Raw genomic sequence first — 15,873 nt, forward strand, 5'->3', positions numbered from 1 at the left:
ACTCTGAATGTGCAGCCTATTTCCTTACAGTCTGCATGCATTAGCACAACATCTAAAACAACCTCTCACTGCTCCATCTGCAGCGAACAGCTAAACACAGCACATCTTCCTACAGGTCCCAAACGCCAAGAGACAATGAAAATGGCAGCAGTTGCTCTATACAAAAAACAATAACATAAACGGAACTCTCACGGTTTCCCCAATTTCTTTGCTGAGAAAGGCAATCGTGTCCAGTTGTTTCAATTAATTCTGGGACTTGTAGTTTTCTCTCTTCCATTTTCAATGTAGGGATACAAACCCCAGAATTAAAAAAAAAAAAAACATATTTGCATTGCTTTCTGGCACAGAGAATGAGGAAACTCGAGAGCACAGTGCACTGCTTAAAATATATGCATTTTTGCAAATCTGCTTTGGAGTATTTCATGGGAGCCAGTAAGTGAATAAGACATAAACATCATAATAAACTAAAGGCTTGGGGGTGCTGATCATCATACTTCACCACAATTCACAAATGTTAGGCACATTTCAAAGTTCCTAGGTATACTTGGGGCCCCTACCGGCCCTCCTCCCACACACGACATTTCAAAAGGCACCAACAGTGCTTTAAGTAGGTTAAGTGCCGGACCCCCTCCACACCCCGGTCCCACTATAACGTTGGCGGCACACATTATCCCGCTGCAGCCGCATCCGCGACAGGAGATGAGGCGCCATTAAATCAGGCAAGCTGACAGAAGTGCCAGCCAGCCACATCAACGCTTTGACTGGCTGGCACTTCTGTCAGTCACTGTAAATGGTCACCAGAGGAAGTTACTGTCCCTTTGTTTCCCCAGGTCGCCGAGGCGTCTTTAACCCTCTGCGAACCTGGGGATTCCAAAACATATTTAAAGGTTTATACAAGATGGCTTGAAAAGTACACAATTCAAGCAATCTTTTATAAAGCTTTGCCGACGGACAAAGACGCCTCAGGCTTTGTCCGTCGGCAAAGCTTTATAAAAGATGGATTGAATTGTGTACTTTTCAAGCCATCTTTTATAAACATAGAAATGTTTAAAAAAGTGGGCTTGAAAAGTACTCGAACCATAAAGGTATGCACACAAATATATAATAGTTATATATTTGTGTGCGTACCTTACTATGGGTTGTGTACTTTTCAAGCCATCTTTTATAAATGTGTTACATATTTCTATGTTTATAAAATATGTCTTGCATACTACACAAACCATAGTAAGGTACACATACAAATATATAAATCCATTTATATATGAATCCATGTATATATTTGTTTGCGTACCTTACTACAGTTTGTGTACTTTTTAGGCCACGCCCATCCCACAAGCCACGCCCCCCAAATGATTTCTTGCCCCACTTATAGCTCTGGGCACCTAGCTCCCGTTCCCCATTCCAAGAGTGAGTTTGTCATCCAGTCTTGATGGTATTCCGTTCCTTCTAGAACTTGGAGTTTTTCTATTGACAATTTATATTCAGGACTACACGTTCCGGAATACAAAGTTCAGTCAGGGCTGGATTACCAACGCACGCATGGAATGGGAAAACCCGAGTGGTTTGAAGGCCGTTGCAGCGTCAGTGAAAAACATTGTGCACATGAATGTGTAACATGAGCCCATTGGTGGATAAAAAGGTATCCTTCCGCTGCATAGGGCGACTTGTCTCGTGTACCGTGCGCATTCCCTTACTCCAAAACGAACCGAAGCTGCTTAGTCTACTAGCTGCCGCCGCCGCCGAATCACCAAGCGCGCGTGGAAACGTACAGTAGAGGCACGGCGGTCGCAGCAGGTACTCACCATGGTGCCACCAGAGCTGAAACCGCGTGAGCTGCAAGTAATTGCCTGGCTTGCGTCTGTGCTTTTCTTTCCCGTGAGGTTGCCAAACGAAGTTCAAAGGTCACACCGAGCAAGTCCCGGAAGCGCAGGCCTTCGCTTCACTCTGTAGTTCCGAAGCAGTAAGTGCAACTGCACTCCCCCTGCCGGACTAGTCACTAAGCTTTTAACCTTTTTTGTCGCGCTATAGTCACTCCCTTTGTTTTGACGAGTAATGGATACATAGAATAGAAAAACATCAACTATAAGCATAGCCATTAGGTCCTTTGCATTCTGGGCTTTTAGTCTAAACTGGACTCGGAGGCATGTGTGAAACCTATGTGGCACATTGTTAATCCTAGCAGGGCAAATACACAGGTCAATAAATTGAGTACCATTAAATTGGGTAATTACACCACCTATTAAAGCGCGTAAAGGCGGGTGAAATCTTGTATGAAGTGCTATAGAAAACGTGCTATTATCGATATTAAAAGCATGCGTCTATACGTCCCAGCAGGATTGGAAGAAGTTATCACGCAAGGCATGGAGCCAGTTAGAAGTCATGCATATTTACTAGGCAATATCAAGTTGTGCCATGTAAGGCACTGGAGGAAGAGGGGAGCATTTTTGCCAGGAGGCAAGGCATGGAAGCAGTGGCAGCTGTGGCGTGTGGCCTGACTTGACTGCACCCTTGTGTATATCACCCTCAGCAACTTCCTCACAAACTCTGGCTCTCATACTGGATTTAGGGACCCTGGTACCTTTTCCACTTCTATTTTATGGAGCAGGTTTGGGGATGGGCTGAGGCATGCCATGGTGTGCCGTAGCACCGGTTGTCCCGTGCTGGGTGCTGAGCACGTACCCCCTGGAAGCTGCTGGTGCCTGGGATTGTTTTCAAGTCCGCAGACTCTGCGGCCTGCGTCACATTGAGGGTTTCATGACTGTTGTTTTCCTCCATGAATGACCTTCAGCAGTGGAGTGTTTGAGGGAGTTTATTCGCTGTGAAATGGTAGCCGTGCTGTAGGCAGCATGTACTTCTTAGGAGTTGGAGGTTGGGGTAAGAGGGACCAGAGTGTCTGCTGAGATTGTGTGATGTTAGTGTGTTCCTTTTGGGGGACTCGACTTTAGCTCGTTTCCCCTGATCCACCCTCTGTTTAGTGTGTGGCAAAATCACATCGTCCCTCACGGGGGAGGAGGGGCGTGCTGTCTTTATGCATTGGGTTGTGAAGCCGTGACCACTGTAGCCTAGTTATACCAGGTAGTGCAGGTTACCGTGATACTGAAGGCTGCCATGATCCCTCACCATTCTCTGCTTCAGCGGGTCTTGGTAGGCTTCTTTCATTCCCACGTTAACTTGAGGACTGGGGGCCTCCCATACTGCCCTCCTTCCATCCCGGGGATCCTTGTGATAGAGGAGAGATGTACATCTGCAGCGGGCCACGGCTAAATTCTACCCGCTGCGACAATTTGGCTAATTGCTCTTTCTTCCCCATTATAATTGCCTACATTTGAAAAACAACAGCCCTGAGGTTGACAGTGCATGTGCCACATTTGTCCACCTTGCATAGAGCGGAGCTGCAGCAGTCACTGTGACTTCACCCTCAGTGATTGGACATTGACAGTCAGCTTGTGGCCAATCACATTTAAGTGGGCGGAGATGCTCACCAGCAGCTTTTCTGCATCCCGAACCTTGTCTTTTGGAGCCTTCCCACCACAAAACCGTAGGCCCTCCAGGATAATCTAAGAGTATAGCTATATTCCCACTCTTATAATGGATGTTAAAGTTGTCAGTCCCCGTTTTTGGGTTCTCTGCACTCTTATGATCATGCCGCTTAATTTTGTGTCCTCTGGCACTATTTCTTATTTTATACCAGACCTAGTCTCTTAAGGTTCTAACCATGTGTGTGATCTATCAAAATACACTGAAATTGGCGCAGGTTTTAGATTGTCGTCCATTCCCGACTTTTGCTTTGCGGCATGCAGGGTCGGCTGAAGGTCTGTCAGGGCATGTCTGTGTCCATTTCAACAAGATGTTTGCCCCCCCACACTCCTTGCCTTAAAGGTGTGAAGATTAGTCCATCAAAAGAAAGCAGCGAGCGAGGTGGCTAATCACAGCAGATTATCGCAGGACAGGCTGCCAGCAGGGAGCTGAAACGCCAAATGTCTACTGAAAATCTTCTTTGACAGCATGGTGCTAATGATGAGGAGTCCCTATTAAACAGTTAAGGAGGTGATAAAAACTTTGCTATATTCTCTGAGAGGTATGTGACTGTCTAAGGACGTCAGGAAAGGAAGCCTGTAACGTGTGCCTCCTGCACATTTAATGTCCAGAATTGAATGACTATGTTTCAGTGTTATGAGAATGTTATGTTATGTTATTTTGCATTTATATAGCGCCTTATATACCATTGGTATGGTCTGAAGGCGCTGGTAGGTTGAACGCCCTCGGGAACCGAAGTTCGGGTCAGTAGAGAGAGAAGAGCGAGTCAAAAGTGCGTGTGTGCACCAGGTATGTGTGCAGCTGGTGCGGAATTCAGATGGTAGCTGCTTCTTAGCGGTAGGTGTGGTGGTTGAGAGATCAGCAGTATGTGTTCGCTCTGGCTGGCTTTATCCAGGACGAATGTGGCTGCGTTAGGCCTGAGGAGAACGCCTGGCTGGTGGGTGTGAGACCAGCAGTGTTTACATAGAGTGTTGTGGAGTGAGCGGGAGATGTAGATATGAGAACAGTTATACCGAATGGTGTCATAGTATCTCTGTGTTCTAGTTGAGTGGTGATGTAAGGGAGAGAGTAGGCGTGAGGTGTGTTATGATAAGTACTCTTTCAAAATGTTCACTGCATTCTAAAACATATTATGTATGTCACGCAGTTCCGAGCGGGCAGGTCCGTTCTATTCATTTTGTTCATTTCAGGCGTTTGGGATTGTACTACACATTCATGCTTGCTTGACTTATTCTTCTCCAGTGTGCCTCACATATGCTCTCATGTGTTCCAGAAGTGTGCACTCCTGTCTTTCTTGTGCGTGCATTCCAGTCTACCCAGCGTAGTTTTAGGGGAAGAGCCAGGTTTTCAGTACTTTGCGGAAGGCCGTTAAGTCTTCAGTTAGGCGGATGTGGGGTGGGAGCGAATGCCAAAATAGGGCAGCTCCTCGGGCTTCCCAGACTCCTGGGGCCCATTTCAATTGTAAAGGTTGGAAGGCCCCGATGCCGTCCCTGCTGGTGCGTGCAGTTTTACATTTTCCAATCTAAATAGAGGATTTATTTGGCTGGAACACAGAGAGATGTGAGCTGAAAAGCCTGCATCGGCCGAGCACGGCATACCTGGCATGAGACAACCTGAGTGCTCTGTTTTCTATAAATAATTAGTACCCGCCGTACGTGCATCCACGGGATACACTTAACGTGATTGGCTTGTTTCCGAGCCATACCACTGTGTAATCCTGTGTGGACGCATGTGCGTGCCTGCATTTGATCCCGGCGGGGGCGTGGCAGCCCCTAAGCCAATGAGGAGCTTGAAACGGGGCAATCCCCGCTCTGAGCCTCCACAAGGCTGGAGGCTGCCTTCGTCCCCCGCCGGGGACTCGGGTATGTTTTTTTTTTTTTTTTTTTCCTCCCCCCTCCCCTGCAAACTATCCCCTCCCAACCCCACTTACCTTCTTTTTTCTTCTTTTCTCGGGAGTGACCGCGCTGGGAACACTTCTGTTCCCAGCGCATCCACACCCGATGGCCGTCATGGAAAGGGAAAACGGACTACGTTTTCCCTTTCACAGTGGCAATTTTATTTGACTTTTTTTTCTGTTCTGAAATGCAGCAGCGTTTGGGAACATTAAAAAATGCTATTCGTACCCCGGTCTAATGGGCCGGGGTACTACTCGCAATAAGCCCCTCGATGGTGGGCCAATACCGCCCACGGTAATGCCCCCAGGTCTTTGTAACTACAGCCCCGTGGTGTTACCTGGGGTGGTATTGGCCCGCCGTCTCGGGGCTTATTGCCTTATTGAATTTCCTGAAAAATATATCACATTCGAGTTATCCTTTAAAGTGTGTCCTTGTCTCTTTCCTCTCCTGGAATGACTTCATACACCCTTACCACCGCACACTAAATCCCCATGCACTCTCTAAAGCAGGGGTCTGCAACCCATTGCTCTCCAGATGTTTTGGACTACAGCTCCTACGCTTTAACTATGCTGGCTAGGGCTGCTGGAAGCGATAGCCCAAAATGGCTGATGAGCCAAAGGTTGCAGACCCCTGGTCTAAAGTGGTCATTGGAATAGAGAAGCCGAGCATATAAATAATAAAAAGAAAAATACCTTGCTTGAAAATATACAATAATGTTACTGCGGTTAAACTGTTGGTGACCTGAATACCACTGAGGTCTCTTGGCGGCCTTGCACACTCTAAAAAGTCAACCGCTGGTTCAAGTAGGAATTTGATACACCAAGAGGTGGCGGTTGCAAGCAGAAAAAAGGAAACTAGGCGAGGCCTTGTTTTGGGGTCCACTTGGGGGTGGGGTGGTGCATCTTTCCCACTGGTTGATTCACTGTCCGGGAACACATGGGCCTGCAGTCGCATTTGCCAGGCATTGGGGCATCTTGGAGGGAGCGGTATTGTGGCATAATGGAGATGAGCTCAGCTGTGTTCATTGCAGGGTCAGACAGGGAACAATTAAGTATGACTAGATGTTAATGATGTAGGGCTTTAACAGTTGTGTTGGCTGAGGCTGGATTGGTTGCTTATAAGGAGGTTTGAACAGGTATGCCAGATGGTTGGGAAAAAGTTTGTAAGGAAAGGGTTAAGAGGACAACATGAAGGTGAGACTTGTCCAATCTTTCTAGGAAGGTCCAACTGCATGGGAGCCTGATGGTCCAGGAGAAAGACATGGCAGGATTCAGTAAGTAGAGGAGGCCGGGGGTGGGGGGTTGCTGGATCTGGGACTCTGGTATCTGTGAATGGGAAGCAAAGACTGGCTGAAGGTCTAATTGTGAAAATGGATGGAAGAGCCTAGTGGGTGTGGGTGGGGGGGGGGGGGGGTCTGTGAGTTCATTGGGGATGTGTGGATTTGTCTGAATATTCATGAATGCATTTGCCGTAAAGGGCAATTTTAGTGGGTATGGCGATATGGCCAAAGACGTGGCTATTTCTGAAGTGCAATGATGTAGGTAGATTTCCATAGACACACCCGACTTCATTTCCTAAGCAGTAACAATTTTAGAACAGTTACCATTTATATGGCACACACAATTAATGTATCTGTATCTATATAATAGCTGCTATTATGACCCAAATGAATGGTACTCAAATTATCAACCTAAGATAAAAGGCTGAGTCGACTCTTCCAGGATTTGAACCTGTGACTATGTATTATACACAGAAGTCAGAAAAAAGTGCTTAACTCTGCTTTACTACAGTATCAGTGAGCTGGTATGCGGATGTCAAAACTCGCTTCTCCAACACTGAAGGACAAAAGGTTCAGGTTGATCAAATAAACCACCAATGTTTTCTTAGATACCAGCACATTGAGGGAGGGAAAAATGCTAAGCTACCAGTACATTGCTACCAAAGATGCCATTTCACCAAAATGGCAGGGGTAGCGGAAGTGATATCACATGCCCCTTAACCTGTGATGACATTGCAGGAAGTGTTGTCATTTGACCCCACCCCCAAGGCACATTAAGGAAAGTAATGGCACACAACCTTTCACCCCTTGGCAAAACAAGAAGTGGCATCACATAGCATTGTTCCTCAGTACACTAAGAGAAATATGGTTACAATATCACTGTAATATGATAAAATGTAGCCAGTCCTGGTTACCTTGCAATTTCCGGTATTTAGTGAATCTTATGCATAGAAAGATTCTCACGCTACGTGCAGTATTTCCAGTGAGATTTTTTATTTTTTGTAGTGTAGACACATGGTCTAATGGTGGTCAGCCGACATGTGTTTCGACCCCTAGGGGTCCTTCTCAAGGCAGGATTATTTGTAGAAAGAGTGGGGATGTTTCCCCAAGATGTGCCTCATATGGTATGATTATGGCATTGTATCTCCCAGAATTGGGTCTGTCGCTGTCCAATGCTGATGCTCACGGACGTGGTGTGTTCAGGAAGTGAAGTAAGGGATCTGCTCAATACTGAAACTCTGCTACGCAGCAGAGCGCATGCGCCAGTTTGGAACGCGACTGATCGGACGCAGTGCACAAATAGTCACCCAACACAGGGTGGCGGCGAGATCCCTCACTTCACTTCCTGGACACACCGCGTCCGTGAGCATCAGCATCAGCATTGGACCACGACAGAATCAATTCTGGGAGAGACAATTCCATAATCATACCATATGAGGCACATCCCCTAGGGGTCGAAACTCGTGTCGGCTGACCACCATTAGACTATGTGTCTACACTACAAAAAAAAAATAATCTCACTTATTTAGGTTTTAGTAACATCATTGACTTCCCCTTATCTGGTAGGCACGGCTTGAATTACCTATAACTACATATAATACAGGTAATAGCAGCAGCGGATTGGTTTCTGCAACAATGTATAATACATCATTACACAGGCCCCTACGATTGGTTGGCATTCTCTCCCAACCTTGGACATTTGGTTCATTAGCAGCACGTAAGCAAAACGAAACCCAGGTGCGGGGAACAATGTCAGATAACTGCCCACTTGGACAATTAGCCTACCATCTCTCATCAGTTAGGCCATAAGCCAAGGTGTCATGACCCTTGCCCCTGGCCCTCACTGGAAAGTCAGCCTTCCAGTTAGGGCCAGGTCAAAGGCCTTAAAACCGCATCCAAGACTCTCTTGGAGTCAGTGCTGGCGCCTTTGGCGCCAGGCTCATAACCATCATGAAGACCAACATTAGAATGGGACTATTTACTTGGGACTATTTAACTTGGCATGGGGGGGGGGTTCAGCCAACACGGAGGCACTCACATAGCTCAGTTACAAGGAACTGAGCTATGAGGTCTAGTCTTTTGGGTGTGGCAGGCCTGGGACTACTTTACCTGGACTACTTTGGGTGTGGCAGGCCTGGGACTATTTTACCTGGACTACTTTACCTGAGACTATTTAAACCCCACCCAAACAGCAGAACATGCTTTGCGTTATTCTGCTGTGGGCAGCGTAACGCTCACTGTGTCCAGTTTGATGCCAACTTACCTGAAACCAAGGACCTGCAGAGAGAGAACGAACACTAGGAAACTTAGTTGGAACAGTATCCTGTCTTCAATCCATCGCCGACTTCAGTTCCACTCACCTGAAGGTACGAACTCCATCATCCGGCACCGCATGCATCCTGGAATACCATAACCTGGAAAGAGGAGAAAGAAAGACAGCATTAGTAAGCATTTACTCACGTTTCCTCCCGAATGAAAAAAGCCACATAATTCTTACCTTGGTAGTCATCTCCTGGTCAGTATCATTGCTGGAACATTACGGCGCTTGGCGAGGAACATTGCAACCTGCAAGGAGAGAAAAGACGCAGGTTAGCAATATAAAAGGCGAAACAGCGCTGCGCATCGCGCATTACTCACCGGACAGCATCGCGCACACCGCGCTTTCGCCTACCTGCCCATGCTCATCTTCAAACTGCATGACAACACCAAAATACCTTTCCATACCTAAAAGGAAAGAAGCACAACATTATTATTTGAACTAAGAGGAACATAAGAACTGCATATAAAGACTGTAAAGCAGCAAACCTACGGAGTCGCAGCAGGCCTGGATTTCCACAGGGGGGCTTGCACCAGTGAAGTAACTTGGTCGCTGCTCTCCCCCCACATCTACACGCCCCTGCCACGAGGAGCAGGACGGAGAATCCACCATTCACAATATTAAGGTGAGGAGAGGGCCCAAGGGGGAGGAAGGAGTTGAGGCCAAGGGAGGTGGGAAAACATAAAGACAATCTGGTATTGAATCCAGCTCTCCTATATTGCAGACCCATCTTTAACCAGAGGCCTTCCCAAGGGACCGGGAGAGGGTTCGAGAGTGCAAATCATACGACCACGGCTGGGTAGCGTGCCGGTGGATACCAGGTGAGCGTAACAGAACGCAAAGCCTCAACAATATTATCCACCGGGCGTCATGTAGACTTCAGAGACTGACCAGTTAGTTCAGTTGTTGGGACAATTACGCTCTGAAGTACATTCAGCCAGGAAAGAAACCAACACTCTTAGGAGGGATTTGATTGTTACTAAGGATCGTACCGACGAAATAAGTAGACAATTGCTCCAAACACAGGCAGGACAGACCCCATTGCCTGGTAACATTCCGCCAGCACCTGTACCAACTTCTTCCACCAATCCCGTACAAATAACCCTTCATGGGGCAGTTCCTTTTGCTCCACCTGAACGATTTACAGGGGACCCCAAGAAGTACGCAACGTTCATGAACCAGTGTCGTCTTCATTTCCTTTGCAGACCTGGGGCTTTTCCCAACGACCAAGCGCGGGTTGCTTTTGTCTTGTCATATCTGAGTGGCAGTGCTGCGGATTGGTCGGTACCATTGGCAAGTCAGGATAACCCTTTGTTACATGACTTTGGGGGTTTCCAGATGGAAATGGAAAAACTCTTTGCTCGTCTTACCCAAGGCCAAGCATTAGACAACAAACTTTTGTCTCTCCATCAAGGAAGTCAAGACTTGCTTAAATATATAGCAACATTTAACAGACTAGTCGTTGAAGCTGGGTGGCCTGAGGAAAAAAGGACCACAGTATTTCATCGGGGTCTACGAGGGGAACTAAAGGATGTCCTTGCTCAAGTGGTTAACCCACCTAAAGACTGTGGAGAATTCATCAACCTTGTGGTGCAATTAGATCACAGGTTACAAGACCGAAAAGCGGACCGGATAAGGTTAGACACTCGAGCTGTGTATGTCCGGTCAAAGGATAATGTTCCACATACATTGGAAAACACGGTAGAACCCATACAAATCGGAGGTGTACGGCCCCCTTTAACTAAAACTGAAAGAGACAAGAGAAGGCAACAGCAATTATGCTTATATTGCAGAAAATCAGGCCACTTCCTCAAAGAATGTCCAGTGAAACCACCAAGGAGAACTGTTGGAGCCACAAAGAAGGAAGATAAGAACAAGGAGTCAGAAAACTACCAAACCCGGCAAGCGTAGAGGTCCGCTTATCGAGCGAGAAGGATGTGCCACAGACCTCACACTTTGCATTACCAGTAATTTTGATCAATCACCAACAACTGTCTCGGGTGCATGCTGTCGAAGCATACATAGACAGCGGAGCAGTTGGGAATTATGTAGACCAAGATCTGGCAGCAGAGATGGGGCTTCCCTTATGCTCTAAGTCGACTACTGAAAAAGTTACTACTGTTGATGGGACAGAAATAGCTTCCGGACCAGTAACCCAATGCACAGCAGCACTAACCCTACTGTGCCAGGATGGACACATAGAATCTATTGCATTCGATCTCATCAAAGCTCCTCAGTTTCGACTTATCTTAGGGATGTCATGGTTGGTAGCTCACAACCCTCTAATATATTGGCGTGCCAAGAAGTTGGCCTTTTCCGATGATTGTGCTTGCACCTGTTATTACCAAGAAAAAGGGAAAACAGACTTATGTACATCTGCTACTTCCAGTACGGTGGCGATTGTACTAGGTGTGACTAGTACTCTACCAAATGAATACCAAGATTTTCAAAACGTGTTCCAGAAAGAACAAGCCAATACTCTACCACCGCACAGGCCCTATGATTGTCAGATCGACCTCATACCTGGTGCGCAAATTCCTTGTGGTTGAATCTATGCACTTACTGAACCAGAAAACCTCCATTTGAAATCTTATCTTGATCAGTACCTGGCAAATGGATTTATCCGTCCATCAAAATCACTGGCAGCCAGTCCCTTATTCTTCGTACCAAAGAAGGAAGGAGATTTGAGGACTTGCATCGACTATCGCGCATTAAACCAGATCACAGTAAAAAAATGTTATCCACTGCCCCTTATTCCTGAATTACTGGATCAAGTCAAAGACGCCCAAATCTATACCAAACCGGACCTTAGGGTGGGCGTACCATCTTGTTCGAGTGAAGAAAGGAGACGAAGGGAAAACCGCCTTTCGTACCAAATACGGCTTGTATGAATACAAGGTAATGCCTTTTGGACTTTGCAACGCTCCTGCTGCATTCCAGTACTTTATGAATGATGTTTTGCAGGAGATAATCGACGTTTGCGCCCTGGTTTACATTGATGACATCTTAGTGTATTGTGCTACAAAAGAAGACCATGTCAGGCATGTCCGCTCCGTCCTTAATAAACTCTGCCAACAAAACTGTATGCTAAACTTGAAAAATGCTCTTTTCATGTCACCGAAGTGGAGTTCCTCGGTTTTATCCTCACACCAAAAGGTATCAGAATGGATAGGCACAAGGTAGATGCCATTCTTAACTGGCCGTCAAAAACTTCATTTAAAGGAATCCAGAGTATGTTGGGCTTTGCAAACTTTTACCGCCGATTCATCCCAGATTTTTCCCAAATAGTGCATCCAATTACATCACTATTGAGAAAAAACAATAAAATGTTCCATTGGAACGAAGAAGCAGAGAAGGCCTTTCAAGAACTTAAGAAAAATTCCCTTCTGCTCCAGTTCTACGGCATCCTCGCCCAGACCTCCCTTATATAGTTCAAACAGATGCCTCTAGCATGGCTATGGGAGCTGTTCTCTCACAAAGGGACCCAGGAACTGGCCAGTTACACCCTGTGGCCTTCTGGTCACGAAAACTCTCACCTCCCGAACTCAACTATGCTATCACAGACAAAGAACTCTTGGCTATAAAATCAGCTTTCAAGGCATGGGGACACTATCTCCTTGGTGCTAGACATACTGTCACGGTCATAACTGATCATCGAAATCTGCATAACCTAAAAACATGAAAAGGCTCAATCATCCCGTCAACTGCGGTGGGCTCTTTTCTTCGCTGAATATGACTGTGATCACCTACCGGCCAGGAGTCCAAAACGGAAAGGCCGACGCCTTGTCCCGCATGGGTGTTGATGAAAAGGTATACATAACTCCAGATCCAGTAGCCATCATTCCGGAAGACAAACTCCTGGGTCTTATGACAACATTGACAGAGGGTGAACTCCAAAACAAGATCCAACTCTTAATGGATCCCACTTTCTCACAAGAGTGGTGTACTCAAGGAGAACATTACACCATTAAAGACCAGTTACCATATTTTAGGAACCGTCTATAATTGGCAAGTAAAGATTTACAAGAGCAGGTTATTTTGGGTTATCACGACTCCCTGATTAAAGGTCATCCTGGAATTGTCAAAACTCTAGCTAAAGTAAAACAAAACTATTGGGGGCCCAAATGGCGTAAAGACATCATACAATGTATCCAATCTTGCGGCGTGTGTGCACAAAACAAGTCCCAAAAGCAGAAACCAGCTGGTCTTCTCCAACCAATGGAAATTCCTCCCGCACCATGGCACACACTGTCCCTTGATTTCATTACAGATCTACCTCCCAGTCAAGGATTCAACACCATCTTAGTAGTTGTAGACTTGTTCTCTAAAATGGCACACCTTATTCCTTTTAAGGGTTTTCCAAATGCATCCAATTTAGCAAAAGTATTCCTGGAGGAAATCGTACGGCTACATGGCTTTCCATCAGTCTTGATTTCAGATCGAGATAGTCAGTTCGTATCCAACCTCTGGAGGAAATGCTGTTCAATGGCCCAAATTGACATTCGACTATCCACAAGTCACCATCCTCAAACAGATGGCCAAACAGAAAGAACAAACCAAAGCCTTGAGCAATACTTATGTTGCATGTTACATCAAGTGGAAAGAAATTGGAAGGACTTGTTATGGATAGCTGAATATGCCTATAATAATTCATTACACACCAGCTCTGGACAAACCCCTTTCTACACTATATATGGTAGACATCCACGTACTTCAGAATTGGATCTCCCAACCCCTTTGGAAATGCCAGCGGTTAAAACCCTACATACGACTATTTCCCAGGCCTTCAAAGAAGCAGCAGAACATTTACTCCAAGCCAAGAACAGACAAAAGAAATTTGCTGACCAACATCGTAGTAAAGCACCCGACTATCAAATAGGAGACAAGGTCTGGTTAGCATCAAAATATGTGCCCATAAAAGGAATTGGACCTTTCGACCCCGATATCTGGGACCTTATTCTATTGAATCCGTAATAAATCCAGGGAAGTTAAATCAGCCCTACCACCCACTATGCAGATTCATCCTGTGTTTCACGTATCACTCCTGAAACCGGTACTCTGGTTACACCACCACCAAAACCAGTATTACTTGACGGAGAACCAGAGTTTGAAGTAAAGGATATCCTAGACTCAAAATACACCAGATCCAAACTATACTACTTAGTTGATTGGAAGGGATACGGCCCTCAAGACAGATCATGGGAACCTAGTGAATGCATCCATGCACCTCGCTTAATTAAAAAGTTCCATCAGAATTACCCAGCCAAACCAGGACCAGGCAGAAGTGCCACCGTGAGAGGGGGATTGGGGGGGGAGTGCTCTCATGACCCTTGCCCCTGGCCCTCACTGGCAAGTCAGCCTTCCAGTTAGGGCCAGGTCAAAGGCCTTAAAACCGCATCCAAGACTCTCTTGGAGTCAGTCCTGGCGCCTTGGGCGCCAGGCTCATAACCATCATGAAGACCAACAATAGATTGGGACTATTAACTTGGGGGGGGGGGGTTTAGCCAACATGGAGGCACACACATAGCTCAGTTACAAGGAACTGAGCTATGCAGTCTAGTCTTTTGGGTGTGGCAGGCCTGGGACTACTTTACCTGGACTACTTTGGGTGTGGCAGGCCTGGGACTATTTTACCTGGACTACTTTACCTGAGACTATTTAAACCACACCCAAACAGCAGAACATGCTTTGCGTTATTCTGCTGTGGGCAGCGTAACGCTCACTGTGTCCAGTTCTTTGATGCCAGTTTACCTGAAACCAAGGACCTGCAGAGAGAAAGAACACGGCGAAACTTACTTGGAACAGTATCCTGTCTTCAATCCATCACCGACTTCAGTTCCACTCACCTGAAGGTATGAAATCCATCATCCGGCACCGCATGCATCCTGGAATACCATAACCTGGAAAGAGGAGAAAGAAATACAGCATTAGTAAGCGTTTACTCACATTTCCTCCCGAATGAAGAAAGCCACACAATTCTTACCTGGGTAGTCATCTCCTGGTCAGTCTCATTGCTGGAACATTACGGCGCTCGGTGAGGAACATCACAACGTGTAAGGAGAGAAAAGACCCAGGTTAGCAATATAAAAGGCGAAACAGCGCTGCACATCGCGCATTACTCACCGGACAGCATCGCGCACACCGCGCTTTCGCCTACCGGCCCATGCTCATCTGCAAACTGCATAACACCAAAATACCTTTCCATACCTAAAAGGAAAAAAGCAAGGCATTATTATTTGAACTAAGAGGAACATAAGAACTGCATATAAAGACTGTAAAGCAGCAAACCTACGGAGTCGCAGCAGGCTTGAATTCCCACAGGGGGGCCTGCAGCAGTGAAATAACTTGGTCGATGCTCGCCCCCCCACATCTACGTGCCCCTGCCATGAGGAGCAGGACGGAGAATCCACCTGTCACAATATTAAGGTGAGGAGAGGGCCCAAGGGGGAGGAAGGAGTTGAGGCGAAGGGAGGTGGGAAAACATAAAGACAATCTGGTATTGAATCCAGCTCTCCTATATTGCAGACCCATCTTTAACCAGAGGCCTTATCAAGGGACCGGGAGAGGGTTCGAGAGTGCAAATCATCCAACCAGGGGTGGGTGGCGTCCCCGTGGATACCAGGAGAGCGTAACACAAGGCTTCTTTATAGTTGACCTTGCTGACTGTTCTCTTCCTCAGAACTTTAAAGGGAGTGAAGGTACATTGCTATATTCCTCTGGAGCTTTATGAATAGGCCTTGTCCTCCAGTCGTGAACCATGTGTGAGGAGACCATGATTCTGTCCATTCTGACCTTCTGTTTAGTGCTATTTAATTCAATTATATTGGGTGCTATTACTCCTCTTG

The 15,873-nt window shown here is 46.5% G+C and overlaps 1 protein-coding gene across 1 annotated transcript in view; it reads right to left on the minus strand.

The window, feature by feature from the left end:
• Positions 1 to 1,962, minus strand: part of LOC138468540 (bifunctional protein GlmU-like) — a 552,534-nt gene extending 550,572 nt beyond the window's left edge. Inside the window, exon 1 of the mRNA XM_069609022.1 lies at positions 1,803 to 1,962. Coding sequence (XP_069465123.1) covers positions 1,803 to 1,805 — 3 coding nt within the window. The 5' untranslated portion in view covers positions 1,806 to 1,962. The remainder of the gene's footprint in view (positions 1 to 1,802) is intronic.
• Positions 1,963 to 15,873: the final 13,911 nt, after the last annotated feature.

This window comes from Ambystoma mexicanum, chromosome 4q (genome assembly GCF_040938575.1).
Source record: "Ambystoma mexicanum isolate Mex_15411 chromosome 4q, UKY_AmexF1_1, whole genome shotgun sequence".
NCBI lineage: Eukaryota > Metazoa > Chordata > Amphibia > Caudata > Ambystomatidae > Ambystoma > Ambystoma mexicanum.